Source organism: Hemitrygon akajei, chromosome 7 (genome assembly GCF_048418815.1).
Source record: "Hemitrygon akajei chromosome 7, sHemAka1.3, whole genome shotgun sequence".
Taxonomy (NCBI): Eukaryota; Metazoa; Chordata; class Chondrichthyes; order Myliobatiformes; family Dasyatidae; genus Hemitrygon; species Hemitrygon akajei.
The window spans coordinates 146,354,502-146,382,124 of NC_133130.1; the positions used below are offsets into that span (position 1 = coordinate 146,354,502).

The window sequence follows — 27,623 nt, forward strand, 5'->3', positions numbered from 1 at the left end:
GTGGTGATGAGTCATTGGTAGGCTTGGGATTTTGAGTTGGGTATGGGTTTCAAATCTGGAGTAATTGAATTTTGAGGAATAGGGTTATGGTGAAAGTAGGGTGTCTGAACTGGGAAGAATATGGAAGGATGGAGCCTGTGTGTGGAGAATATGAAATATGTGGAGGAATGCAGGCCTGGGTTTGAATTGGGAATGGGTGAGTTTGGTTGGATATGAAGAGACTGGTTGCAGAAGCTGGGGACCTTGTAGAAACACAGTGGTATTTAAGAGGATAGGAAGGGCATTGGAGAGGTTGGGACGATCAGAAGGACCTGGAGGCAAATAAAATAATGACAGTGTTATGGGTATTATAAACACAAAGTACACTGCAGATGCTGGGGTCAAAGCAATATGCACAACACGCTGGAGGAATTCAGCAGGTCGGGCAGCATCCGTGGAAACGAGCAATCAGCGTTTCGGGCCGAGACCCTTCGTCGGGAGTGATGAAGGTTCTCGGCCCAAAATGTTGACAGCTTGTTTCCATGGATGCTGCCTGACCTAATGAGTACCTCCAGCGTGTTGTGTGTATTGTCATGGGGATTAGTTGGGTCAGGTGGATTATAGTGACATGGAGAGTCAATGCCTGGCTCTCAGGGTGGGGGAAGGGAACAGATTGAGAGTGAAATTGATAGGTCATGATGAGAGAGGCTTCAGGGATCAGTTATGAAAAAGAAGCACTTCAAAGGCAATAATATTGTGGCAGTCTCAACAGTCATGGTGATGGTGATAAAGGCAAGGATGACTCACACCTAAATGTGTTTACTTGAATTTTTGAAGTGACGTAAAATGACCTGGAAATAGGTGATATCAAATGTCATTTCAGGGGAAAAAAACTGATTTTTCATCTAGAAATATTTTAGGATGGAGGAATTGGTGAAACAATGGTATACTGAATTTCCAGACCTTGAAATTTTGGTATTTATCTTATGCTATTAGAACTAGAATACAAAGGAGTGGAAGATTAGAATGATGTGAAGTGAAGCTAGACTTCTAAGAATTGTTTGAAAAAAGAAATTAAAGTCATTGCAGCTCACTAAGAATACACTGGCCTTAGAAAGATGTGGCACTGATTCATTACATTGATTTTGGAGATAATGCATTGAGGTTGTAATTCCAAGCAAACTCATCACCAGACTCCGAGAGTCTGGGAGTCAATGCCTCCCCTTGCAGCTGGATCCTTGACTTTCCAACCAACAGTCAGTAGCCAGTAAGGACAGGCAGCAACACTTCTGCCACAATTATTCTTAACTCTGGTACTCCACAAGGTGGTATCATGTCCTCTAACCCCTATTCTACTCCCTGTACACTCATGACTGCAGCCTATGTTCTGTTGTAATTTCACGTATGTTTGCAGATGATACCACTGCAGTGGGCTGTATCTCAAATAACAATCAGTCAGTGGATAGGATGAAGATAGAACTTAATAACATGCTGTCATGACAACAATGTCAGCCAAACAAGAGCTAGACAGTGACTTCAGGAAGGGAGTGGTGCTGATGTTCCTATCTACATCAAGAGTTTTGAGGTTGAGAGCTTCAAGCCCCTAGGAGTGAACATCACCAATAACTTGGCCTGGTCCAACCACATGGACACGAAGCTCACCAGCGCTGCTAATAAGTACATCCCCTTTTACCCTCACCAATTTTAATGTAGGCACCATAGAAAGCATCTTATCTGCATGCATTGAGACTTCATATGGCAACTACTGTATGTGATCACACAAAACTGCAGAGTTGTGGACAGAGCTTTGCACATCGCAGAAACCAGTCTCCCTTCCATGGACTCTGTCTATACTTCTCACTGCCACAGTAAACCTACCAGCATAATCAAAGACCCGTATTCTCTCTTTTCCCCTCTCCCATAGGGCAGAAGATACAAAAGCCTGGAAGTACATAGTGCCAAGCTCAATGGCAGCTTCTACCCAATGTTATAAGACTATTAAATGGTTCTCTATTACATTAACGTGGACTCTTGTCCTCACAGACTACCTCAAAACGATCTTGTACCTTATTGTTTGCCTGCACTTTCTCTGCAACTCTGTATTGTCTTACCTTGTTCTACTTCAATGCGCTATGTAATGACGTGATCTATATGAACAGTATGCAAGACTAGCTATTTACTGTATCTTGGTACATATGACAATAATAAACCAATTCTAATTGTACAGGTTAATCTTGCATCTTTCAATGTAGAAATTTGTCAGGTGATTTGATTGCAATACTTCAATATGTAAATCAATTGAATGAGGTGAAAGAGCATGCACTTAAAAACTGGAGCTCAGCATTATTATGGCAATATCATGAAAAATGTTTTTGCATAAAAGCTAGTGTAAATCTAGAGTGCACTTGACCTAAACAGTCTGAGATTGATCTTGTTAGGTAAAAAAAATTGGACCAGACCCTGGACAAGAATCCCAGGGCTCCGCCACACAGAGATAGACCCTTCAAACCAACTTGTCCATGTTGGAGTTAATGGAGGCCAGTTGCTGATTGACCGTTATATATTTGTGTAGTGGAAATGGCTGAGTGAAATTTCCACATAACTGTGTGTAGTTGGGGTGGGGAGGGGAATGCATTGGCAGAACTTTCAACCCCATCCAGTCATATCAACCAGTGTCCCAGGATATGGGAACTTTGTTGACAGTAAACAAAGTCATTACTTACAAGGACTTTTTCTCAACTGTAAAGGTAAATCTCAGTGATTCACACACTAACCTTTCTTTGTCCTTTCAACAAAGAGCAAACACTTCACTGATGCCTGATTCATTTGTTCTGTTACTGTCAGTAAGATACAGGTAAATTACAAATGGCCAGATTCGCAGAATCCAACCTTACACATATTCTCCCACAAGCCAGTAAAAAATATTTCAATGTATTCATTAATGACCAGCTACAGTATATATTCCATTAGTTTAATCACTCTAGCACTACTCATAATTGTTGAGTGAAATGAAAGGATTAGAACAAGTTTACGTAGAGCAATACAATATGGGTTATTAGAGGAAAAATAAATGGTTCTGACGATGAGAAATCAGTTTCCCAGGACAAAGTTCTTGCATGACTCAGGGACTGACTCTATTCCCATTCGGCATATGCTAGAGTGCTGAAGCTTGAAACTCAAAGATGATTTTGCACACATCCACCCCCGAAAGAGTTGAAGAGCAATTTACAGTAAATGTATTCAAAAGCAAATGTGAGTCAGTATTAGGTTGCTGAATTTCTCTTATCATATCACTTGTACGAAACCTCAAAAATATTTATGTTTCTCCCAGCCACCCAGCAACTCTACCAGAAGTGAAGGATATCAAGTAGAGATGATGAGGCTATTCTCTCATATCAGTCAGTGGTCAGGGAAATGTATAAGTAGCTCAGAATACTCAGCTTTACTAGAATACTCTGATTAGGTTAGCTCATTGTAATTATCATTTGTTCTTTGTGCTCTGTTGTAATTATCATTTTCTCTATGCAGACTATTATTTCCTCGTCATCAATTGGAGATTATCACTTGATGTGTAAAGAATAATTACATGTGAATTGCTAAACTAACCCAGTTGATTAAATTACAGCCTTTATTTATTCCTGTTTATTCTCTATATTCTGTTTACAACTGTAAATTGAGATCAAATTACAACGTACCATTTAGATTATCTTTTTCCCGTATTTGCTTCATTGTTAGTTGAAAACTTTTCATTTATAAATTTGATACAAATTCCATTTGCAGGTATACTTATGCTTCTTTATTTTGTATGAATCAAATTCAAAAAAGAATCAAAGCCATCTGATTATTTTGTGCATTTTTAATCTCAGCTGTCCTGTGCTGTAGTGGTACAATATCTTGAATAATTGAGCAATTTCTCTTGATTGCATGTGTTTGTGTGTTGATATTTCTCACTGCGAGATGAGTGCAATTCCTTAGTAAATCTCTTACCTTAATACCACCATGTTCATGATTAATATCATAAATGCTATTTGTTAAACTGAATTGAGCTGTAGTTCCAAAAGTCTCATTTTATCTGCAACTAAAATCTTCTCATTCAAATAATAGTTAACTGTAAAACATAACTTCTTCTCTCCCCACCCTGACTTCTAGTCCATCCCACCATCATCACCTTTCTCATAATAGTTCCTGTACTTTGATTTATTTATGGATTATCAATGTTGGAAAGTTTCAGGTGGACAGTTATCTTTGTGCACATCATGCCCTTTCCTGACGTCTAAATGCATGTGAGTGTTTGATTCAGCAGCATGAAGTATCTCAGAACTTAAGGCTAAACTTTACACAGGATGTAGAGATAGATTGTGCTTTCCCTAGCTTCTCAGTGGTGAAGGTTAACTAATCCAGATTAAATCATTACATTCTGTATGCCTTAGCTGCTCATTTAAATAGCATTTCGAGACACCGGTGAAGATTTCTCTCTGTCCTTACTCCTTATTAGGCAGTTACTCAGTGTGGAAAATTATCCTATTTCTGAGGTGGCTAAAGTGCTTTGTGTGGAATCAATACGCTGTGCTTTTGTCAAAACAAGTGGTTCAATAGTGTTACACATTTTGTGCTTATTCCATTTGCAAAAGGGCACATAGTCCTGTTCAGCTGCTGGTGTATTTTTGGATGTTCTTTATGTTCCTTCTCCATTCTAAGCTATCCTGAGCCACAGATTCCCAACTATGAATGAAGATGTTAGGTTCCTTCCAAAAACACTTCGAGAAGTTTTTTTCTTTCCTGCTGAAAATCTGTTCCCTTGGGCAAGCTTGTGGTAGAGTGATGTTGGAGGCTGATGAGAGGTCTGCAGATGATGTGTCCACCTTTTGCAGCTAGTTGAACATGTTGGTCTGCATGAGGAAAAAGACACTGACATTTATTCACCAATCTTGATAATGAATTTGAAGGATTTTGGGAGACAGCATTAATAGTATTTCACCAATACTCGAGTGTTTACTATAGGTTGTCCATGAATCTAGAAGGGGGAAATGACTGCTGTTCAGTGAAGCATGAGCTTTTCTGCTTGGTTTCCTGTTGTGGTCTTTAAATACCCTTACCCTAACAAAACCCAATTTCCCTCGGGATCAATAAAGTATGTCTGTCTGTCTGTTCATCAATCAGGTGAGGATCCTGCTCACTCACTGGAAGTTCTGTTCTATTTCATCATTGATGTCTGCCCTGAGAGGTGACTCACAATGTTTAATGAATGAACCATGTTGTCCAAGGTTTTGTTGTGCAGTTTGATTCTCAGAGGTTGATTTTAAGCAGTCTCAGTAATTTGGTACGAACCACTTCTGAATGTTTAGTGCAAGGCCCAACCTTTTGTATCTTTCTGTGAAGGACTTGTAAATGACTTGGAGCCCATTATCTATTTGTACACTTTGTAAAACTTGTCTGCATATTAGATCAGGGCCATCCTAGTTCTGGAAAAAGGATGTCAAAGATTGAACATTTTTCTTTTTGATCTCTAAGTTAACCACTCCATTTGGATGTTTGACTTCCCTCACACAAGCACTTCTGAGTATGTTTTACTGCATGCTGGAAAATTAACTGTAATATGAAAAATTAGATTTTTAAAATCTATTATTTAGAGATACAGGCCCTTCCAGCTCAACGAGCTGTACTACCCAGCCTCCCACCTGTTTAACGTTAGCCTAATCACCAATGACCAATTAACCTACTAACTGGTACATCTTTGGTATGTAGGAGGAAATCTGCACATTCATGAGGAGAATGTACAAACTCCTTACAGACAGCATCGGGATTGAACTCCAGACTCCGACGGCCTGAGCTGTAATAGTGTCCCACTGACCGCTACACTGCTGAGGTGCTAGAAATATCCAATATGGACAGCATCTATAAAGAGAAAGAAGTGGTTAGAAAAGTAGCAAGAACAGCTGCACATTTCATTTTCCAGTTTCAAGTCCTTGCCCCTTCATTCAGCAACTGCTGTTGGACATTCTCAGAGGAACCCCTGTCTACCCAGTTGAAAGTGTTCTGTAAATGTATTACATCAATAAGTTTTTAGCATGCAGTACTGTGCAAAGGCCTCAGGTAAGTATAAAGAAGTTCTGTAAAGCGAAGATGCTTTCAAAACTAATGAAATGAGAAGTTTGTAAAAATCAAAAAAATTACTATATACAGCAGTAAACAATAAAAAACTATATTAAATCATTATTCCAGCAGCCTCTATATTGAGATCAGGGCTCTCTGGAGTCCATACCATTTGTTGCGGAACTCTTTTTCACTGAAGATAGTTCTTTATGACCTTGGCCATATGTTTGGGGTTAATGTCCTTCTGCAGAATGAAGTTGGGACCAATTAGACACCTCCCTGCTGGCATTACATAATGGATAAGAATCTGGTTGTACTTCTCAGCATTGAGGATTCCATTAATTTTGACCAGGTCACCAACTCCATTTGCAGAAGTGCAGCCCCAAACCTGCAGGGAACCTCCACTGTGCTTTACTGCTGGCTACAGAATTCATTAATGTAGTGCCTCCCAGCTCTTCTATGGACAAACTGTCTCCAAGTTGAGCCAAAAACTCCAAATTTTGACTCGTCAGTCCAGAGCTCTTGCTGCCATTGTTCATCACCTCAGTCCTTGTGTTTTTGTGCATAGGTGTGTCTTTTTGCTTTGTTTCCATGTCAGAGGAATGGCTTTTTGACAGCAACTCTTCATGAAGACCACTCCTAACGAGACTTCTCCAGGCTGTGGAGGAGTCTACTATACATGGGTTCCAGTGATTTCTGTGAGTTCAGAAACAATAGCAGTGTTGGACTTCTTCCAAGTTAGAAGGAACATCAGTTTGATCTGTCTTTTGTCTGCTGCACTCAGTTTCCATGGCCGTTCACTGTGTTTCCACAAACTTGACAGTTTCTTTGTGCTTCTTCAGAAAAGTTTGGACAGCACATCTTGAAATTCCAGTCTGCCATGAAATTTCTGCTTGGGAGGAACCTTGCTGACGTAGGAAGATCAATTTGTGTCTTGTTGCTGTGCGCACTCTTGCCTTGGTGTAAGAATTGATGATTTGAAGGTTAAACTGTCACATCTGCCACACCCTCACCTTTTGGTTTGGTTGTCCTTTGCTCAGTTTGATTCCTTCTACACCTATTTCTGTTTCAGTTAATTAGTTCATTCAACTCATTATGTCATTGATCATTAGCAATCTGTTATCTTTGTTTAATCATACACTTGGCTATATACCTACAAAGTAATTAGGCTTTTATTTGAAAAGTTGTCTATTATTTAATATATTACTTTAATGAAATACAAACATTTCTCTAATTTGTTTTGGAAAATGCATGTTTGGAAATCTAAAATTAGCTTTTTTCTATTAACACACTAATTCAGAAGACAAAAAATAAACATCTAAAACAAAATTTCTATGTAAAATCTAGGAACCCTAAGACTTTTGCATAGTACTGTACAGCATATTTATACAAGAAAATCCATCCTAATATCAAGATGAAAATCTTAATTTTACAGCTCTCTTAGAATTAGACATTAAATTATGGTGTGCTGAGCCACTCATTTTGCAAAGGGTGTGTGTTTGTGCTCTGGTCTGAATCTTAAATGATCTTTCCAGACATTGGCTTATTAGAATCCGAGGTCCATAAGTATGCGATGATAAATCAGCAGAGGAATTCGGGAGAAGATTCCTTTCTCAAGATGTTAAAGTATAGGCTTCAAAACCACTAGAGTTATTGGTGTCAATAGCATTGATGCATTTAAGCAAAAGTTAAATAGTAAATAAGGGAGGAAAGAAAATAGAAAGATCAGAGGAAGTGAGGTAGGAAATTTCATAGGAAGCACAAGCATTTAGAAAAGTATTGAACAAAGTGGCTGGTGTTTGTGTTGTAAAATTCTATGTTATATTGTTTAGTTTTCTGTATTGAATTAAGAAGTATCTGCAAGTTGCTACCATCTTTGTCACCATCTGTGGCATTATTTAGAGATCGAGAAGTTCATATGTTTTTAATGTAAAAAGCTGCAGAGCTGTATTTTTTAATCTCCAGTAGCACTGATACATATTGAACTAGTTGGAATGCAGTAATGGTTATGTTAGCAGCCTGAATTAGTCTAATCTTATTGCCCCTTTCCTTTCCCACTCCCTGAAGGCTAGAATATTCCCATTCTGTACATACTGCCTTTCTGTAAACTCCTTCAAGTGTTCTAACAACCATGTTCATTTGAGATGGACGGACATGGTTGCCAAAACACTTGAAAGAACTTACTGGAAAAATAAACAACAATTGCAAAAGTCAGTTATTTCTGCTAATAAAATATTTAACAGTGATGTTTCAGGTTTCAAAGGGTTTTTTGTTGATTGAATGCAACAGATCCTTTTGAGTAAAATTGACTGCTTAGGGAAGTACAATACTGTATATTGTTGATAATGCTAAGCATTTGTCACCAGTGCATAGTTCTGATCTAAGGGAAAACATAGAGAATGTTGGCGTAAAACTGAAAGGGTTAGCACGAGAGGCCCCAGTTTGAAGCTGTTTGGAAGCAGTTACAGAGGAGATGTCAGGGGTAAGTTTTTTTACGCAGAGATTGGTGAGTGCATGGAATAGGCTACCAGCTACAGAGGTGGAGGCGGAAACGAGCAGGTCTTTTAAGAGGCTCTTGGATAGGTACCTGGAGCTTAGAAAAATTGAAGGCTATGGGTCAGCTTAGGTAGTTCAAAGGTAAGTACATGTTCGGCACAGGTTTGTGGGCTGAAGGGCCTGTACTGTGCTGTAGGTTTTCTATGTTTCTATGTTAAATTAAGAATGTAAATAATCCAGTACCTTTGCTCCATCTGTAGAAATAGCCAGGCTTTCCTGGTGATCAGCAATTTTTAATTCCATTTCCCATTCCCACACTGACTGTCTGTCCATGGCCTTCTCTATATGTATGTTTGGAGAAGCAACACCACTTATTCCATTTTAGTAGTCTGTAACCCAATGATTTCTCTAACTTTCAGTAACCACTCACTTCTGTTTCTGTCTCCCCCCCCCCCATTTTCCCTGATCCCTCTGGCCCCTTTGCCTCTTCTCTTTCTCCTCACCTATCCTCATGACCTGCCCATCACCTACATCTTTCACCTTTTGGTCTCCCTTTATTCCACGGTCTTTTTTCCACTGCAATCAGATTTACCTTCTTCAGCCCTTTGCCTCTTCCACTTATTAATTCCCAGCTTCTCATGTGATTCCCTTTATTTTCTCCTCCCCCACCTTCCTACCTATGCCTTTCACCTAGATTCAGATATCAACTGCCCCTTCTGCCCCTTCCACCCTTTTAGACAGACTTCTACATTCTTTGTTTTCCAGTCCTGATGAAGGGTCTCTGCCCAAAATGTCAACTGTTTAGTTCTCTCCATAGATGCTGTCTGACTTGTAAAGTTCCTCCAGCATTCTATGTATGCTGCTAAGGAAAACAAAGAGGGCTTGGAAGAAGTTGTGGCAAAGAAAAGCAATAGATATTTTATAAATAATGAAGAGTTTAAGTGTAATTATGGAAAGAACAGAGACTGAATGCCCTTCCCTTGGTTCTATTTATCTTGTCCTTTTTTTCTGCCCAATTGACCAGACTATTGTTTTATTAGATATATACCAAAGGAAGCCTTTTAGTCAATCAAGTCACTCTGGATCCCAATGGGGCAATCCCATTAGTCTGAATTCCCATTAGCCTTGCTATTTATTCTTTCTTAGGCTCATTGATTGTCTTTTGATTGTTTCTATCACTTACTCAGTCTAAAGTGTAATATCTAGTAATCAATTAGCTTTCTGTGGGAGCATGGGTAGAATGTGCAACTCAGAAACCGCCACCCAAGGTCATTATTGATAGGCAATAGAACCTGCTGCAAAACCATGCTGCCAACTTGCATCCTGAAAGTGAAAGATTTCCTCCTTCCTGTTAACCACAAGATCAATTCTTGATTCATCAGCAAACTTTTTTTTTGCTTTAAACATAACAGAACAGTCATACAAACTGGTTTAAAAACTACATGGATCAAGTTCTGAAAAGTAGTGCTAGATTAGATACCACCACACTGACACAGACTGGTGGAGTGAAAGGCCTTTCATGTGTCATACTTTCTGTGGTTCTATTTTGAGTATGTTTTGGTTTGGAAGATATTATAAGTAAGTACAATATCATTAAGAACATAAGCTGCAGTTCCTCCCTGGTAAAATGAAATGTGTTTGGATCTGACTTCTCTGTGAAATGGTATAATATTAAAAACCTAATCTTCAATTCCAATTTATCCAACATCTTATCACAATATTTGTAAAGGGATCTCAAATGTAAATAGTGATGTAATATTTTGTGCTTTCTTTATTTCTTCAGTGTTCTAATTACTTTTAAAAGAAAAAGTAAACACTCTGTCTTTAATAATATTGTAGGTTATGGTGAGGAAAGTGTTCCAAAAAGTCAACTTTAATGCAAAATGTCAGGGTTTCTGTTCATCATTTGTGTTATGCTGCATGAGGAGAAAAGTCAGCGATGTTGTCAATTATGTTGCAGTTTTACTTCGAAGTTCAAAGTAAATTTATTATCAAAGTACTTGTGTGTCACCATATGTACTCCTGAGATTCATTTTCTTGTGGGCATACTCAATAAATTGGATAACCATAACATAATCAAGACTGGACCAACTGGGCATACAATCAGTGTGCAAAAGACAAAAAGCTAAGCAACTACAAAAAGAAGGAAATAATTAATAAACGAATAAACAAACAATCATGAACATGAGATGAAGAGTCCTTGAAAATGAATCCATAAGTCATGGGAACAGTTCACTAATGAGGCAAGTGAAGTTGAATGAAATTATCCCTTTACTTCAAGACATGATGATTGAGAGGTGACAACTGTTCCTGAACCTGGTGATTTGAGTCTTCAGGCTCCTGTACATTCTTTCTGATGGCAACAGTGAAAAGAGAGTATGGGAGGCATTCCCTGATGATGGATGCTGCTTTCCTTTGACAACCCTCTATATAAATGTGCTCAATAATGGAGAAGGCTTTACCCACGATGGACTGGGCCGAATGCACTACTTTTTGTAGGATTTTCTGTTCAAGGACATCAGTTTCAACAACAGGCTGTTATGCAGCTAGTCAGTATACACCCCACCACACATTTATACATGTTAGTCGAAGTTTTAGGTGTCATGCTGAATGTTTGCAAACTCCTATGGAAAAAGAGGCACTGCTGTGGTTTCTTCATAATTGCACTTGCGTGCTGGGCCCAGGTCAGGTCTTTAGAAATGATATCACTGAGGAATCTAAAGTTGTTGACCCTCTCCACTTCTGTTTCCTCCTCCTAAAGTCAATTATCAGCTCAAGATCTTGTTGCCATTGAGTAAGAAGTTGTTGGGGCACCACTGAGCCAGATTTTCAATCTCCCTCATATGCTGATTTGTCACCACATTTGATTCGGCCAAAGGCAGTGCTACCATCAGCAACTTGAATTTAGCATTCGAGCTGTGCTTAGCCACACAGTCATAAGTGTAAAGCCTGTAGAGCAGGGGCTAAGCACACAGCCTTAGAGTACACCTGTGCTGATGGAGATTGTGAAGGAGCTGTGAAGAGGATGATCGTATTGAATGCCGAACTGTAGTTAATAAAGACCATCCTGCTGCATGCTTTTTTGTTGTCCTGATGTTTCAGGGTTGAGTGAAGAGCCAATGCAATGGCATCTGCTATGGACCTATAGTGCTAGTAGGCAAATTGGAGTGAATCCAAGTTGCTTATCAGGCAGGAGTTGATATGTTTCATCACCAGCCTCTCAAAACACTTCATCACTGTGGATGTACCTGCTACCAGATGATAGTCATTGAGTGAGGTTACCATGTTCTTCTGAGGCGCCGGTACAATTGAAGCCGGCTTGAAGCAAGTGGGTATCTCAGACTGCCGAAGAGAAAGGTTAAGCATTTCAGTGAACACTCCAGCCAGTTGATCGGCACACGTCTTTACTACTTGGTCAGGTACTTCATCTGGGCCAGATGCTTTCCATGAATTCACCCTCCTCAAGGCTGCTTGCACATCAGCATCAGAGACCAAAATCACAGGATTATCAGGGGCTTATGAAGTTCGTGAAAGTTCCTCCATTTTTTTAATGGTAAAAGCGAGCCTAGAAGGCATTGAACTCCTCTGGAAGTGAGGCCCTCATGTCTCCTATGTCGCTTGATTTAACTTTATTAGAGTGGATAGCATTCAGGTCCTGCCATAACTGCCAAGCATTCATCATTGATTCGTTTAGTCCTGAATTCACTTGTAAAATGGCTTTCTGGAGATTGTACCTAGACCTCTTGTAACCTTCTTAGTCACTGTACTTGAATGCCTCTGATCTAGCACTCAGCAGATTGTGGATCTCATGGTTCATCCAGGCTTTTGGTTGGGGAAGACTGAATGATTTTGTGGGGGCAGAAACAGGTCTTCAAGGATCCATCTCATCTATGCCGTCCATTTGTGTGCCTGCCTATGCTAATCTCTTTGCCCTCATTAGATTGATCTCCTATATTCCTTTTTTGCACTATTAGTTGTAATTCATAGTAAGTTTATGTCTGCTCTTTACTGCTGCAACAAAACAACACATTCAATATCATATAAGAAAGACTTTGATAATAAACCTGATGCAGATGGTCCTTTCCTATCTCAGAACCTGTCCAAATACTTTTTTAATATTGCAGTAGTATCTGGCTCCACTACCTCCTCTTGCAGCTCATTCCACATATTCATCACTCTGTGGAAAACCTCTACCCTTTAAATCTCCCTAATAATTGTGTAAACCTTTAGTAAGTCACCCTTCAGCTTTCCACATTCTAAGGCGAATAAACTCAGCCTATCCATTCCCTTTATAACTACTGATCTCCATGCCAGGCAACATTTTAGCAGACCTCTTTAGCACTCTCTATTGCTACACATCCTTTCTGTAATGTAGTGTCCAGAACCATACATAATACTCTTAAGTGTGGTCTAACCAAGGCAAGCATTCTCAGTGCTTTGCTCTATAAAGGAGAGCATACTAAATGCCTTTTTCACTGCCTTATCCACCTGTGTGTAACTTTCAGGGAGTAATGAGCTTGCTCCCTAAGTTTTTTTTGTGTATTACAATACTCCTCAGGTCCCTGTCATTTACTTAATGCCCTACAAGACATGATCTCCCAGTAGGTATTATCTCACACTTGTCTGGATTAAGTTCCACCTATCACCAATCTGCCCAACTTTCTAGGTGCTCTGTGCCCCACTGTATCTTTGAAAAGTAATACATAATTCAGCATTAACATGAGCAGTTTGTTTCCATTGCAAGTAACCCAGGTTTATCCATGGGTGGAGAGATGAGCTTCCCTTAAAATTGTTCCTAAGGCTTACTTGATGAGTTAACACCTAATCACAGTTCCCTCCCCACAAAAAATGATGACATTGGAAAAAGTTATATTTAACAAAACATGTGACAGTGTTTTTCTTTGCTAAATTGATGTGTTAAAAATGTGACCGGCTTAGTTTTCAGCAGCGGGTGAAACTTTGTTAGGAATTGCAGGAAACAGACCATTGCCTTAAAGCATGCTCTCCATGGCTGCTCTGGTACAACAGCATTAAAAGGTTGATGAGGGTGTGAGGTAATGTTCAGGGGGGAAGGTACATGTCCACTGTATGTGTGACTACTCTCTTCCCTGTTAATCAATGCCAATTGAGTCCAATGCTTTAAAGCCTATAACTTTGGCAAAGCAGGGACCCATCACTCTACAGCAGGCGTTTCCAACCCTTTTATTATGCCATGGACCCTTACTATTAACTGAGGTGTCCATGGACCCCAGGTTGAGAGCCCCTGATCTTCAGAGATTGTAGAGGGTTTCTCCACCCACAAAGTTGCAATAAATAATGAGGCATAAAGCAACAATGTAAAATGTAAATTGCATTTCAAACTTGGGTAGAGAAAATGTCATAGTGCATACTCTATCATTTATGTCCTTTTGCTGATGTCATGGGGATTACCCCTTGTGATAAGGGGCTAAAAGGTAGGTTATTGATCTTAACTTCCCAGTTTATTGATGTTTATCTGTGACAGGTCTGAAATGCCTCTGGATGCCAGAGGCAACCGTGGACGAAAAAAATGAGGCCCTTTTTGGTAGCAGCTGATCAAACTGATCCTTTATTCCTTTCCTCTGTGGTCCAAAAAATCTGAAGGTGTTGAGAATATTGCTCTCAGGAACTGCAGCTTCCACTGAGAACTGGATCAAGCATGTAACCAAGATGGAATGGAAATGAAGAATGTGGGAGCATATGCCCTCCCACTGCTGAGTTTTGATGTTGTTCCATATGTGAATAACATGGGAAAAATCTCAGCCATGCAAAGGTGAATCGTGACCAGATGTGTCCAGACCACTTTTGCAATGATTACTGTAGATGGTTACTGTTCCATTAAAATGTGTGTATAATGACTTTCATAGGTGATTTGTACATAAGTAGCATGGTAAATTGATCCTTTCTCTAAAAGCTTTTGATGATTGCTTTATTAATATCAGTACACAAACTAACCATTAAAATCTAAATGATTGTCTGAAATAGAACTGTATTGGAAGATCTTCTAAAGATGCATGATAGTAAAGTTTGGTATGATGGTGAAGACAATATTAAATTAATTTCACTGATAAGCTGATGTTGCAATGAAATTGGCAAAGTTACTGTACAAGAAGATACAATCAAATGGTTAAGAATCTCCCTGCTGAATTCCTATCGAAATAACAGTCTCTGGTCCATATAAGACTCTACCCACACCTCTTTATCTGAGGTATTAGTGTATCCTTTGATTTCAACATCCTCCCCAGCCCCCTCGTGAACGCCTGTCTTGCTTGATTTATTTAGTAGGTTGGAATGTCCCATTTGGTTCAAACTCCAAAATAGATAGTGGAGGCTGAGGGATATTAGTTTGACCTAACAGTATTAAAAGTTTAACAGTTCAAAGTAACGTCTATTATCAGAGCACATACATGTCACAACCTACAACCCTGAGATTCTTGTTCCTACAGGCATACAGGTGGCCCCTGTTTTTCAAACGTTAGCTTTACAACAGCTCGCTGTTACAAAAGACCTACATTAGTACCTGTTTTCGCTAACCAAAGAGGGTTTTCGCTTTTACGAAGAAAAGACGCCCACTTTATACGTGTGTTTACCCCGAGAAAGACGACCGTGAAGCCTTGTGCGGGCAGTTGTGTGTGCATGCGTGTATATGTGTACGCATGTACGTGCACATGCGTGTACGTGCCAATTTTTTTTTCTCCCAATCGATTTTGGCTCGCTGTCTTCACAATTTTGATGTGAGACTACACCGTACATACAATATTTCTACTTTATATAGTCTGTATATTTATCATATCATTCCTGATTTTACAAATGTTAGTGTTATTTTAGGTTTTATGTGTTACTTGGTATGATTTGGTAGGTTATTTTTTGGGTCTGGGAACACTCAAAAATTTTTCCTATATAAATTAATGGTAATTGCTTCTTCGCTTTACAACATTTCGGCTTACAAACGGTTTCATAGGAACGCTCTACCTTCAGATAGCGAGGGAAACCTGTACTCAGCAAATCTATAGAACAGAAACTGTAAACAGGTTCAGTGAACAAACTGTGCAAATACAAATATAAATAAATAGCAATAAATAATGAGCGCATGAAATAACAAGGTAAAGAGTCCTTAAAGTGAGATCATTGGCTGTGGAAACACCAGAAATGGAATGAGTGTAGTTATCCCCTTTTGTTCAAGAGCCTGATGGGTGAGGGGTAGTAACTGTTCTTGACCCTGGTGGTGTGAGTCCTGAGGCACCTGTGCCTTCTATCTGATGCCAGCAATGAGAAAAGAGCATGGCCTGAGTGGTGGGGATCTTTCACGATGGATGCTGCTTTTCTGCCGCAATGTTTCGTGTAGATGTGCTCAGTGGTTGGGAGGGCTTTACCCATGATGCACTGTGCTGAATCCACTACCTTTTCTAGGATTTTCCATTGAAAGGCATTGGTGCTCCTATACCAGGCCATGATCCAGCCAGTCAATGCATTTCAACCACACATCTATAGAAGTTTGTAAAAGTTTTGATGACATGTCGAATCTCTGCAGGTTCCTAAGTAGAGGCACTGTCGTGATTTCTTTGCAATAACATTTATATGATATGTCCAGGACAGGACAGGTCCTTTGAGATGGTGACACCCAGGAATTTAAAGATACTGACTCTCTCCACCTCTGATCCTCACCTTACTGCTGAGCAGATGCAATAGGAAAAATGTCAAATCATCCCATTCATTAAAAATATCAGTAATACTTCATGCTTTCCTTTAGTAGCTAAAAAATGTTAAATGATACAAGGAAGAATAAATCTAAATAAATAACAAGAAATATTGGAAATATGTGAATGAGAAGTGATTGATTAGCATTTTGGGTGTGTGTTTCTCCATTAGTTTTCAGAGTTTGAATCATCCAACTTAACAAGTTAATGTAATTATATGTGTTCCAAACTTTCCCTTCCTGTTCTGTGTTGTGCAGCTCAGTTATTGATCCAAGCATACATTTCAAATAGCCTTTCTGCAGAGCACCATTTTTCAGTGCACAAGGGTGACCTTGAGCTTCTAGTTGCTTTTCACTTTGGGTTTATTGTGACTTCCTGTACCATCCCAACAAAGCATAGCTGAAGTTTGAGGAATAGCACCTTGTCTTGTCTTTGGGACTTGATATTAAAGTGATTAATTCCAGATAACTCATTTTCCAGTTTAGATTAGAACTGGCAAGTTCTGTGATAAGATTATCTTTATTCCCGCACACACTACCTGATTTGCTGAGCATTTGCTGAGCACCCAGAGTTCTCTTTTTAGTTTTAGGTTTAGCAACAGATCTGAACTGTGTTTCACATCTTTAACATTTTTGTTTGCTTTTTTTCCCTCTAATTCCTGCATTAATCTATTAACCAGTGGCTCCATAAGCTTTGGGATCATCTGGACAAACCTTTCTTGCCCTATCAGAGATATTTCCTTTATCCCATCCATTCCTTCCCCATCCTTTCTACAAATTCAGGCTGACTTGTTTTTTTGCTTTCCCAGTTCTGATAAAAGATCTTTAACTTGAAACATTAACTTTGTTTCTCTTTCCATGAATTCTTCCTACGCCATTGAATGCTTCCAGTGATTTTTAAAAAAATATTTCAACCCATTCGGAATCTTTTTAAATTTACAAGCTAGTAAGTAGAGGTTATATGACATAAAGTTCATTGTCTTTTCGTGAAATGACAACCTGACATCACAGCATGTTTCATTTTTCAGGTTTTAGAAACTTGGGTTTCTCTGTGACGATGAGATTCTAACCTTTTCAAAAGCAACAGCATCGTGTGTAGGAGCAAAGAACTGACTGAGCCTCGATTTATTTTCTGTCCATCACAGCAAAACGGACACAGTAGGTAGTTGAAATGGGGTGTTTTTCATGCAGTAACGCACATTTTGCATCATACCTGTGATTCATTTAGGGGCAGGAAGTAAAAAATAATTAGTTGTTGGCAACCATAGTGTTCCTCTCTTGAAAAATGTCAGCATTAAATCAAAATTCTAAGGGTAAGAGATTGACAGAAAATAATCAGTTGAGAGGTTTCCAAGAAAATGGAGAGAAGACTGTGAGTGATCTGAATTGATATAACTTGGAAAGACGGTAATTAGGGATAGTTTATGTAAAGGCCTGAATTTCTCACAACTTGCAGATTCCCAAAGCTTCCTTTATAGCTAATCAAAGAACTTTTGAAATGCATTCATTATTGTAATTCATGCGACACTGCAGACACAAGTTCTCACGTAGGCTATGTAATGATTTTTTTTAGTCTCATGTTGGAAAGATTTTTGATTTAAAACTGATTTAAAATCAAGTAAAGAGCTCTGGGGTTGCCAACAATAAATGATTCTTTACTTCCTACCCCAAAATGAATCACCAGCATGACGCAAAATATGAGTTGATCCATTACAAACTTCCCACTATTTCAACTGTCTACTCTCATACATATTCCTTTCTGTTGTGGCAGAAGGTTTCCTGCTACTTTTACAATAGTGCATAGGACATTTGTGAACATTCACACTTAAAACCCTCAATCCATCCTCTAACCTCTCTTTCAAAATCCACAGCTTGAATTTATTGAAATCTCCAAATTTGAACTCGTCTGAATAACACAAAAAAAAATGTTTCTAAAGGTGCTGCCTGACCAAACATCCTTGAAGAAGGTGACTGATAGCATCCTATGATTGCAGGAAAGATAATCTGTCCTTGTCATAGAGTAGTACAGCATTGAAACAGACCAACTACAGAATCCTCCCTGCTTGTCCCAGCTGCCCATATTCAGATCATTATCTTTCCAGGTTCCTTCCCCCACCCCCATCTGCCTATTCAAATGCCTCCTAGATGTTGGAGTTGTACTTGCTTGGAACACCACCTCTGTCAACTCATTCTAGGTACTCACTACCCTCTTTTTAATTCTACTGCATTCTAAGGAATAAAGATCCAGTGTGGCCAACCTCTCCCTATAACCCAGTGTTTGTAGTCCAGGGGGCATCCTTGTAAACCTCTTCTGTATGTTCTCCAGCTTGACAATGTCTGTCCTATGACAGGGTGATCAAAATTGTGCACAGTATTCCACATGTGGCCTTACTGATGACTTGTATTAAATGCAACATAACACCCCTACTGCTAACTATATTCTGACTGATGAAAGCCAGCATGTTAAATACCTTCTTCATCACCCTTTTGGTGAAATGTGTGTTGGTAGAGCTCTGTTCCTCAGCACTTGTCCATATCCTGCCAAAGGGCAATGTAAGTCCTATCCTGGTTTAGCTGTTCAGAATGCATCACCTCGCAGTTGAAATCCATTTACCATTTCTCAGCCCATCTCCTTAACTGATCAAGTTCTCGCTGCAATGCACTGTAACCTGCTTGACTGTCAACAAAACACCCTAATTTTGTATCATCAGCCATAATGGCCATAATATTCAATTTCTTCACCTCTCACCATTATCTGGCAAGATCTGTCAGCATTTTGGGCTTTTAAAAAAATCTTTTTATAGCAAAATCTCATGGGTGATGATATCTCTTTCTATGCCTACATTACCTATATTGTCATGAAGGTTCTAATCTCAGTCCTCTCATTTTTTGGCTACATGCTTCTCCTAAGCATCAGCATCTTAAGACTAGAGCCACTACTTTGCACATGTAGATGTAAAAACCAGGTTTACTTCACCAGCAGCTCTTTTGATACTTTCACTGTCCTTACATTGCCAATGTAACAGTAATTCAATGGGAGCTCTGATGGTGCCAGAACGGCAGATATCCCAGATTGCTGAATGTTATTCTTAATCGCCTAGCATTTTTAATTTGCTTTTTTAAAATTGTTATGATATTGCGTGTACATGTTTGAGAGTGCTAAGCCTTAAGTCAATACTTTAACCCCATATGATACATGTATCTACTTATATCAGTGGCTGAACAGAGGTGAGTTCCCTACTAAAATCCCGGGGTGCTGCCTTCAAGTCCAATGACAGAACGGCTCTCAGAGCAGAATCTTCAGCTTGGGCATCAAGAAAGCAAAGATCACCTATGCAGAAAAAATTCAGGACACCTTTCTGATTATCTGCATATGTGGCTTGGATTCATGGGTATTACTGACTATGCAGGGGAAAACATGGTTGACTGTACCACTGACGTCTCCCTCCCTGATGATCCAAACAACTTTTATGCACACTTCAAGGCATGCAATATAACACTAGCCACGATAGCTACACCCCTCCCAGATGAACAGCCACTGAACTTAGCAGCAGACATGAGAAGTACGACAGAGAGTCAATCCCCATAAAGTGGCCAGGCCAAGCAACATCCCAGGCCAAGTACTCAGGGAGTATGCACACCAGCTTACTGATATCTTCACGGACATATTGAACACATCACTCATCTAGACTGCTGTCCCCACATGCTTCAAATCAGCCACCATTTAAAGAACTCTACACCTTCAAAACTAAATGACTACCACCCAGATGTACTGATGCCAAATCATCATGAGGGGCTTTGAATGGCTGGTAATGGCACACATCAAAAACTCCATTCCTGCCACATTGGACATTCATCAATATGCTTATCAACAGAACCACTCTATGACAGATGCCATAGCATCTGTCATTTACCTGGCCCTGACACACAAGAAAACAAAGACACGTGTCAGAATGCTGATTCTGAATTTCAGTTTGGCATTCAGCATGATTGTCCCACAGACTTTTTGTGAATTAACTCCTTCTCCTCAAAGTACACTACTATGCAACTGGGTGCCGGTCTTCCTAGCCAACAGACCTCAGATATTCATGATGCACAACCGCTCCTCCCTCACCATCCTCCTCAACATGGACTATGTGCTGAGCCCATTGCTGTACATGCTTCTCACACATGACAGCATGGCCAAATGTCCAAGCAATCACATTGTTGCTGATGACACAACAGTGGTGGGGCTCATCACCAACTACAGTGAGGTAGCCTACAGAGAGTAGGTGGAAGAGCTCGAGCCCTCGTGCTACTCAAACAACCCTTTAATGTCAACAAGACAAAGGAGATGGTTATCGAGCTCAGGAGAACGCGCACCACTCACACTCCCCCTTCACATCAGCAGCACAGCAGTGGAACTGCAGGTAGTTTCAGGCTTTGTCTCATGGTCCCAGAACACATCCTACAGAGTCAAGAAAGCTCACCAATGCCTCTTCTTTCTGAGGAGGCTGAAGAGAGCTGGACTTTGCACATCATTCTACATGTGCGCAGAAGAGAGCATCCTAACAAGCTACGTCACTGCTTGGTATGGAAACAACATTGCAGTGGAAGGAAGGCTCTACAACAGTAGTCAAAACTGCCCAATGCATCATTGGCACCAGCCTACCCGCCATTAAGGACATATATTCAGAAAGGTGCTGGAAAATGGTCAATAACAGGATACCAGGCACCCTATTCATGGATTGTTTTTCCCATTTCCATCAGGGAGGAAGCTACTTAGTACCCAGGGTAGGACCACCAGATTCAAAAACAGTTACTTTCCCCAAGCAGTTAGACTGATCAAAACCTCCACCCACTAACTCCACCACTACTTTATTGTTTCCTGTCAGTCACCTTATGTACAGTCTAGTGTCAGTTTATGGACATACAATCAATCTATGTATTTAAGCTATCTTGTTTATTTATATTTATTGTGTGTGTTTTTATTGTTTTCTTTATCTTTTTTGTGCAGCATTAGAACTGGAGTAACAATTCTATATCTTTTTACACTTGGGTACAGAAAATGACATTAAACAATCTTGAATATTAAAGTACCCTCACTTTAGGGAGATGATACTGTATCAACCAAAACTTAAAAGTTGAATTTACTTCACTACTTTAGTCTCCTCCTGAAGGGGTCCCTCTGCAAATAATCCCTATTTCAAGCATTCAGTCTCCCCTCCCAACTAAAGAGGAGATACTTCCAGTTATTTTGTAACAGTTTATTTTTACATAGAGTACATTTAATTTTGAGGAGTACATCTCGACGGAGATTTATAACTTGCAAAGGATTTCCAGATACAAGTACAATTCTTAAAAACTAGAAAGACAAACAGTACCAATGGACTGCAGAAACCAAGGCTGAAGAGTGGGTTCTTTGCCTTCTCTCTGTCACTCCTACCAATTCTGACTGTCTTTTATCATTTATACTCCTTTTCTACTAGTTGACATCATCTGCATGTGATGTTTTTCAACTACAGTTATCAAGACGGGTGGATGGGGTGTTTAATTAGGCCAGCAAGGGCCCTCTTGTTTCTCTTGATTTGGTCATAGTTCAGCTAGGCCAACATGGACCTCATTGTTTCTCCTGATGAAGGTAAGGAATGAGGAAAGTGTACTGGTTAGAAGTTTAAATTACTGAATGGCAACCATATAGAAGCTTGGATAGTTTCTGCTGAGGTGCTGAAAAAACTGAGGTTAGAAATGTATTTTGGGCTTGGAAATTGAATATTCATCACTTAGGATGCCACGTTAGCATGGCACTCTTACAGCTCAAGGTGTCAGAATTCAATTTAATTGTTGTCTGTAAGGAGTTTGTATGTTCCTCCCTGTTAACACGTGGGATTCCTCTGGGTGCTCCAGTTTCCTCCCACTGTAGAAATTGAAGCAAAGCAAGGTTAAAATGTGTGTTAACTGAACAGAGCACAGACTCTTTGTACTTTTTGTATGTGTTAAAGCTCACTGAAACAAGAAGTTGATAAGCTGACAGAGACAGTGTGTAGTCATAGTGCAGTCACCAGGCTGAACATGGTCCTTGAAAGCCTAACTCCTGTACAGCCTTCCTGTTCAAGCCTAAGAATCAAGGCCATTGGGCATACCAAGACAAGATAAAGATGCAAGTGAAGGATTCTAGGGCAACTTGTAATATTGTACAGTTATTTTACTAATTCTCAAGGATTGTTGGCTTTTAACTTGTAAATTTAATTGGTTGTTAGCGCCTGAAATATGTACTGTATTACGATTGGCACTTAAATAGATTACAGTTGTAGAAGTCATTGATGAAGTCGAACTTGGAGTACTGTGTACAGATTTGATCACCTTTTTGTAGGAAAGACATGGCCAGGCTAGTTCATTATTTCTTTGCACAGAGACTGAGGGGCAACCTTATGGAAATGTTTAAAATTATGAGAGGCATTGTTAAATTGGGTGATAACTGTCTTTTCCCCAGGGAGGAGGAGCCCAAAACTAGGGAGCATGAACTTGGGGTGAGAGGGGAAAAGTTTAGAAGGGACCCAAATGGTGAATTTTTCCTCAGAAGGTAGTGCATCTCTGGAACAAGTTGCTAGCAGAAGTAGTTGAGACAGTTACAGAGGTATCACAGATAATGATAGGTATGTTTAGGAAGAGGACTTGGAGAGTCAGAGGCGAAACGCAGGAAATTGGGTCCAGCTGGTTAGGCACCATGGTCAGCATGGATTGTTCAGTCTGTGTTGCTCTGAATGTATTACAACCTTCAGATCCTGCTCTTTAATCTGCAACCCAGTTCCTCCAATCCATTTTGCAGCTCCTTATCCCTCTTTAGACAAAGGGTGATGAATCTATGGAATTCTTTGCAATAGACTTGAGGAGGCCAAGTCTTTGGATATATTTAAAGTGGAGTTTGATAAGTTTTGATTAGTAATGGTGTCAAAGGTTATAGGGAGAAGCCAGGAGAATGGGTTTGAGAAGGAAAATAAATCAGCCCTAATTGAATGGTGAAGCAGACAGGCAGAATGGCCTGATTCTGTTCCTATATCTTACTGTCTATAACGATGCTAGTTTACTGTAGTTCACCCTGCCCTCGATTTGTTTATGTTGTTCCTTGTTTACTTTTGTCCTTCTCAGAAACAGTGGATGTGATATATGCATATTTAGAAGGTTTCATAAAATTACAGCATTTGGGATTAGAAGTAAATGCTGCTGTTTAATTGGTCAAATGGTTGGGCTGCTTTTTTAAAAAAATATTCCTTGTTGGGATCCTAGCATTGCAGGGATGGCCAGTATTTATTAACTATCCCTAAATGCCATTGAGAAATTAATGGTGAGTTGTTGCCTTGAACTGCCTCAGCCCTTCTGGTAAATGAACTCCCAAAGTGCTGTTGAGTAAGAAGTTCCCTTGTCTAAACAGTGATTCTTGAATTCTGGCACTAGATTTCTAAATCAGGGTAGTGTGCGAGTTGGAGACAAACCTGCAGATGATGATAGACTCATCAACCTGATACACCTGCCATCTTTGGTAATATAGGTTGCAGGTTTCAGTTATGGTATAGGACTAGCCTAGGCAAGTAACTACAGTGCACCTTAAATAGTACAGAGGGTAGGTACTGCATGATATTGGTGAAAAGAATGAATTTGTAAAGTTAATTGTATCAGTCAAGCAGGCTGCTTTGATCGGGATTGTTTTGAACTTAGGAGTTATTAGAACTGTATCTACCCAGGCAAGATGAGACTATTCCAACCCACTCCTGACTTATCCTGATTAGATGAAAAGGCTTTGGAGTGTTGGGAGATTAATTACTTGCTACAAAATTCCTTCCTCTGATCCACGATTGAAACTACACTGTTGAAATCAGTGTTTCTGAGTGTCTGGTCTGTGTTGCACCCAAGATGTTTGGGGGATGGGGGGTGGAATTTGCAATGTTAATCCTAACTAGGGTAATTTGGCTCTCTTGTTCGAGGTGCTCATTGCCTCGATCATTGCACTATTGTGGCACATTAATCCATGCTTAATTAGGCATTTGTAACGTTGTAATCAATTATAACATTGATCTATATTCTACCTACAACTACACCAGCCTCCACATCCAGCACATAATTCTCTGCAATTTCCACCATCTCCAATGGGATCCTACCACCAAACACATCTTTCCCTTCCCCCCCCCCCCCCCCACCACTCCCTACATGATTCCCTTCTCCATTTGTCCCTCCCCACTGATCTCCCTCCTGGTACCTATCCTTGCAAGTGGACCAAGTGCCACACCTGCCCCTGCACCACCTCCCTCACTACCATTCAGGCCTCTAAACAGTCCTTCCAGGTGAGCCAACACTTCACTTGTGAGTCTGTTGGGGTCATATACTGTAATGGGTGCTTCTGGTGTGGCCTCCTGGATATCGGTGAGACCCAACACAGATTGAGAAGCTGCTTCGCCAAGCACCTATGCTCCATCTACCTGAAAAAGTGGGATCTCCCGTGGCCACCCTTTTTAGTCCATGGCCCCCTGTACTGCCACAATGAGGCCACACTCATCTTACAGTTTGTCTCGGTAGCCTTCAAACTGATGGCATGAACATCGATTTCTCAAGCTTCCAATTATTCCAACAACACCCCCCCCCCCCCAGTTTACCATTCCCATTATCTTCTCTCAGTCTACCTCCTTATCTGCCCATCACCTCGCTCTGGTGCTCCTCTTCCTTCACTTTTTCCATGGTATTCTGCCTTCTCCAGCCCTTTATGTCTTTCATCAATCTACTTCCCACCTCTTCACATCACCCCTTCCCCCTCTCCTGGTTTCACCTATCACCTACCACTTTGTACTTCTTCCGCCCCCTCCCCTACCTTCTTACTCTGACCTCATCTTTTTTTCCAGTCCTGATACAGGGTCTTGGCCTGAAACATGGACTGTTCACCCTTTTCCACAGATGCCATCTGGCCTGCTGAGATCCTCCAGCATTTTGTGTGTGTTGTATTGATTATGTGTTGTTGCATTTAGGCATAGTGTTGTGATTTTCTGAAAAATTGCAAATTTAATTGAACTGTATGTGATCATTAGTGAAAATCCTCACTTAATCTTTTGGTGGAAGAAAGATTATTGATGAAGCAGCTGAAGATTTTTGGGCTTAGGAAATCCTCAGAGTAACTCCTGACAAGGTATTGTGGGGCTGAGATGATTGATGTTCTACAAGAACAACCAATACAAGAATACATAAGAACAGCAACAGGTAAATGGGTTAGGAGCAAGACGAGACTACTCAGTCCATCGAGCCTGCCCTCCCAGTCATTGGATTTATGGCTGATCAGCCTGGTCCTAATCTCCTCTTTTGTGCCAGTTTTCCACAGTCCGGACTTCCCTGTCTTTCAACAAATAATCTATCTCCTCTTTAAATCCTTCCAAAGATCTAGTTCCCAGAGATTTGTTGCATGCCCCCTGACACCCATTGGATTAACTGAGACCAAGGTTTTCGATGATATACACAGTCAAAAACTGCCTTGATGTCTGAGCTTTGGAATTCAACTCTTTGATCCAAGGTGATGGCTGAAGTCATCAGATCAATTATCTTGGGGTTCATTTGTTTTGCAATTCAAATGTCATACTGAAGTGTCAGTACGTTGTGATCTTTCTTCTGGAGGCAACCTGATCTAACGTTAAAAAAGGATAGAAAGCAAAGTACTGTGTGACCATATGACAGTACAGCACAGAAACAGGTCCTTTGTTCTAACATGACTAAGCTGACTATGGCACCAATCTAACCTATCACATCTGCCTGCATACGGTCTGTATCCCTTTATTCCCTTACTATTTATGTATGTATCTAAATGTTACATTTTGGAGGGAGGAGTGAAAGGGGTCAGTATAAATTAGAAGGCACAATTCTAAAATGCTTTCAAGAACAAAAATTACAGGTTCCTGATTTCATCAAAAGTGGCAGGGCAGGTTGAGATACTGGTGAAAAAAACAAACAGGATTCTGCGCTTTTTTAAACACTAGCCCAGTGTACAAGGGCAAGGAAATCATGATGGAACAATATATAATTTGTTTATCTAGTTACAGCATGGATTAGGCCCTCCTGGCCTTTCCAGCCATGCCACCCAGCAACCCCCCCTGATTTAACCCTAGACTAATCAATTTACAATGACCAATTAACTTACCAACCAGTACATTTTTGGACTGTGGGGGGAAGCTGGAGTACCTAGAGGAAACCCATGTGGTCACAGGAAGAATATACAAACTCTTTACAGGCAGCAGTGGGAATTGAACCCAGGTCACCGGTACTGTAAAGCGTTGGGCTAACCCGTATGCTGTCATGATGCCACAAATTGAGTATTGTGCAGGAGAGATTGCTGAAAGAATTCTGGAAATGGGAGACTTTAGTTACATCGATACACAGGAGAAGGAAAGGTTGTTATCCTCAGAATTGAGGCTGTCAGTGACCAGTTAGTGAGATTATAAGTGATAAAGGGTTTAAAGATACTGTATTAGATAAAAAGAAAGTACAAAACAAAAAATTTCTGGAGAACATATAGCTGATCAAGCAAAATACGTGCTGTGTTCAGGCCGATGAAAACATATGGAGGTGATAGTCCAAATCTGCTTCCAGCCAGGACATATTTTAACATTTTACTTTAAACTGAGAAAATGTACTACTAGTTCAAAAAGCATCCCATCATATTAAGTGGAAATGCATTTCTAAAATATCTGAGGGCTTTAGAATCTTTATACTGTTATCATACAGCTTTATTTGAAATATTTTCTTAAGATGCTAGTTGGAAATGGAAGCCACATATTAATATTTGACAATGATTCAATATATAACAGCATTCTTTACAATGCTAAGCCATCATTGGCTGTCATTTTCCATGTGTTACTTTCTGTGTCACAGCCAATGCACATTTTCTAGGCAATTTCTCATTGCCTTTTTCCTATTGGCCACTCGAAAGCAAGCTGGTATTCACTCACACCACGTTGCTGAAAGCTCTCAGATTTAACAAGGGCTGACTGCAGTGCAGCATCCAGTGCCTTTTATTCCACAATACCTCTGCTTTCTCCAACAAAAAAAGCAAACCAGCCTACGGTCATAATTTATTTTGTCTTTTTGCATTTTTACTTTGTGTGCAAGAATGAATGTACAGAGAATTCTATTTCCAAAGTGCCTTTTTGCGCTGATTACACTGAGTATTAGTTCTCCTTTGAAGAAAGACTATAGACACTGGAGAGGTAAGAGTGACTTTTTAACCCTTTTTTTAACGTGGATTTACATTTATATAAAACTGTTTGTTTCAGCAATTAGCCTTGGAATTAAGAGAAGTGATGCTTCATTCAGAGTTGATTTTTTTTAAAAT

At 39.9% G+C, this 27,623-nt stretch overlaps 1 protein-coding gene across 2 annotated transcripts in view; it reads left to right on the top strand.

The window, feature by feature from the left end:
• LOC140731026 (neural proliferation differentiation and control protein 1-like) overlaps window positions 1–27,623 on the top strand; it is a 199,222-nt gene that overhangs the window by 114,833 nt on the left and 56,766 nt on the right. Inside the window, exon 1 of one of the 2 annotated variants that reach the window (XM_073052208.1) lies at window positions 27,270–27,498. The exons of the other annotated variant lie outside the window; for it this stretch is intronic. Coding sequence (XP_072908309.1) covers window positions 27,402–27,498 — 97 coding nt within the window. The 5' untranslated portion in view covers window positions 27,270–27,401. Of the gene's footprint in view, window positions 1–27,269; window positions 27,499–27,623 lie in introns of those variants that run through there. 2 annotated transcript variants of the gene reach the window in all.